The sequence below is a fragment of the Hyaena hyaena genome, unplaced genomic scaffold (assembly GCF_003009895.1).
Source record: "Hyaena hyaena isolate Hyena2069 unplaced genomic scaffold, ASM300989v1 scaffold_2392, whole genome shotgun sequence".
NCBI lineage: Eukaryota > Metazoa > Chordata > Mammalia > Carnivora > Hyaenidae > Hyaena > Hyaena hyaena.
Window position 1 is genome coordinate 4490 of NW_024082989.1, and position 2384 is coordinate 6873.

General features: G+C 46.0%; 1 protein-coding gene across 1 annotated transcript; it reads left to right on the plus strand.

Annotated features, from left to right (window-relative positions):
• The first annotated feature begins 1035 nt into the window (after positions 1-1035).
• On the plus strand, positions 1036-1984 carry LOC120227458 (olfactory receptor 2J3-like). Its single transcript, XM_039225565.1, is given in 2 exon segments — positions 1036-1052; positions 1054-1984. Coding segments are annotated over 2 exon segments (948 nt in total).
• Positions 1985-2384: the final 400 nt, after the last annotated feature.

A 2384-nucleotide genomic window follows, 5' to 3' on the forward strand; every position in this document is an offset into this window, starting at 1 on the left:
TCCCCACAAGTGCCCTCCTCCATGCCCATCTCCCCCTCCCCCCCACATCCATCAGTCCTCAGTTTTTGTCAGCATTCAAGAGTCTCTCATGGTTTGCCTCTCTCCCTTTCCCCCACCATTTCCGCCCTTCTTCTCCCCCTTGTTCCTCCGTCAAGTTCCTCCTAATCCTCCTATACGTGCAAACATATGATATTTGTCCTTCTCTGCCTGACTTATTTCGCTCAGCATAACACCCTCAAGGTCCATCCATGTTGCTACACATGGCCAGATTTCATTGTTTCTCATTGCCATGTAGTATTCCATGGTATAGATAAACCACATCTTCTTGATCCATTCATCTGTTGATGGACACTTAGGCTCTTTCCATGTTTTAGCTATTGTGGAGAGTGCTGCTATGAACATTGGGGTACATGTGCTTACAGGACAGCTATTTGTCTGGCTTGTCTCGGTTCAAGTTTGTCTCATGTGTCTTCGTAGTTGGAATCGGGTGTGCATTTTTGGCAGGAATGTCACTGAAGAGACATTACGTCCTACTCAGAGCATCATGTCAGTAGGTGCACGAAGTTGGTTGGTCTCAACACTAGTGATGTTAATATTGAGTGACCTTGGTTACGGTGATGTCCACCACATTTTTCTGTTGTGAAGTTTACTATTTTTCATTTTGTAATTAACAAGTAAATAGTGGGAAAGTATTTTAATGCTTGCAAATATTGTGTTTCTCATATTTCATTCATTAGTTTTTAGTATCTGTTTACCATTTACCATTTTTAACTCAACAATCCCTTCTACACATATTAGTATTCTACTAACAGAAATGATTTTTTCTTCTCCTCTAACAATATAAATATATTACTGAGAGTTTTTGGAACTTACTTCTCTCAAGTCATTAGTATAGTTTCTCATAATGCCCAAACGGTCCCAGCATTGAAGTCATTTTAAAGTGGCTTCTGTTTCTTTTCCATGTATCCCTGTGATTCTTGGAGCATTTCCTAAAGTTTTTGGAAAGTATGTGATTCTTTCCTCAGGTAACAAGGAATGAATGATGAAGGGGAAAAATGCAAGTTCTGAAGGCTACTTTGTTCTCCTGGGTTTTTCACATTGGCCGCATCTGGAAGTAGTTCTCTTTGTGCTTATCTTGATGTTCTACTTGATGACATTGATAGGCAACCTCTTTATCATTGTCTTGTCGTACCTGGACGCCCATCTCCACACTCCCATGTACTTCTTCCTCTCCAACCTCTCTTTTCTGGATCTCTGCTACACCACCAGCTCCATCCCTCAGTTGCTGGTCAACCTCTGGGGCCCAGAAAAGACCATCTCTTATGCCGGTTGCATGACTCAACTTTACTTTGTCCTTGCACTGGGAACCACAGAGTGTGTCCTCCTGGTGGTCATGTCCTATGACCGTTATGCAGCTGTCTGTAGACCCCTGCATTACACCGTGGTCATGAACCCTCGTTTCTGCCACCTGTTGGCTGTGGCTTCCTGGGTCAGTGGCTTTGCCAACTCAGCACTTCACTCCTCCTTTACCTTCTGGCTCCCCCTATGTGGACATCGCCAAGTGGACCATTTCTTCTGTGAAGTTCCAGCTCTGCTGCGATTGTCATGTGTTGATACCCGTGTTAATGAGCTGACCCTCCTGGTCACGAGCTCCATTTTTGTCCTCATACCACTCATCCTGATTCTCAGCTCATACGGCGCCATTGCCCGGGCTGTGCTGAGGATGCAGTCATCAACCAGACTTCAGAGAGTGTTTGGGACATGCGGAGCCCATCTTATGGTTGTGTCCCTCTTTTTCATTCCAATCATGTGCATATATCTGCAGCCACCATCAGGAAGTTCTCAAGATCAGGGCAAGTTCATTGCCCTCTTTTACACTGTTGTCACACCTAGCCTCAACCCTCTAATCTACACTCTCAGAAACAAAGATGTAAGAGGGGCAGTAAGGAGACTAGTGGGATGGGAGAGGCCTATGCACTCATGACCTTCACAGGACAGCACAGCACCTCTTCAGCAAGGTCCTGTGTGCATCCATCCATTGGCCACACTCCTGTTTACTCACTCTGTCAGCACCAGTGGAGTGTGCATCTCTCAGGACCACAGAGCTCTGACTCATAGATTTGAATTAAATAGTTTGCCTAAACACCAACCACTCCCCAGTGGAGAAAACAGTTGCGGAAAAACCCAGATCAAACATCAATATTTTCGGGGCATCTGGGTGGCTTAGTCGGTTAAGCGTCCGACTTTCGCTTAGGTCATGATCTCGTGGTTCGTGCGTTCGAGCCCCGCGTCGGGCTCGGTGCTGACTCCCAGCTCAGAGCCTGGAGCCTGTTTCAGAGTCTGTGACTCCCTCTTTCTCTGACCCTCCCCTGCTCACGCTGTCT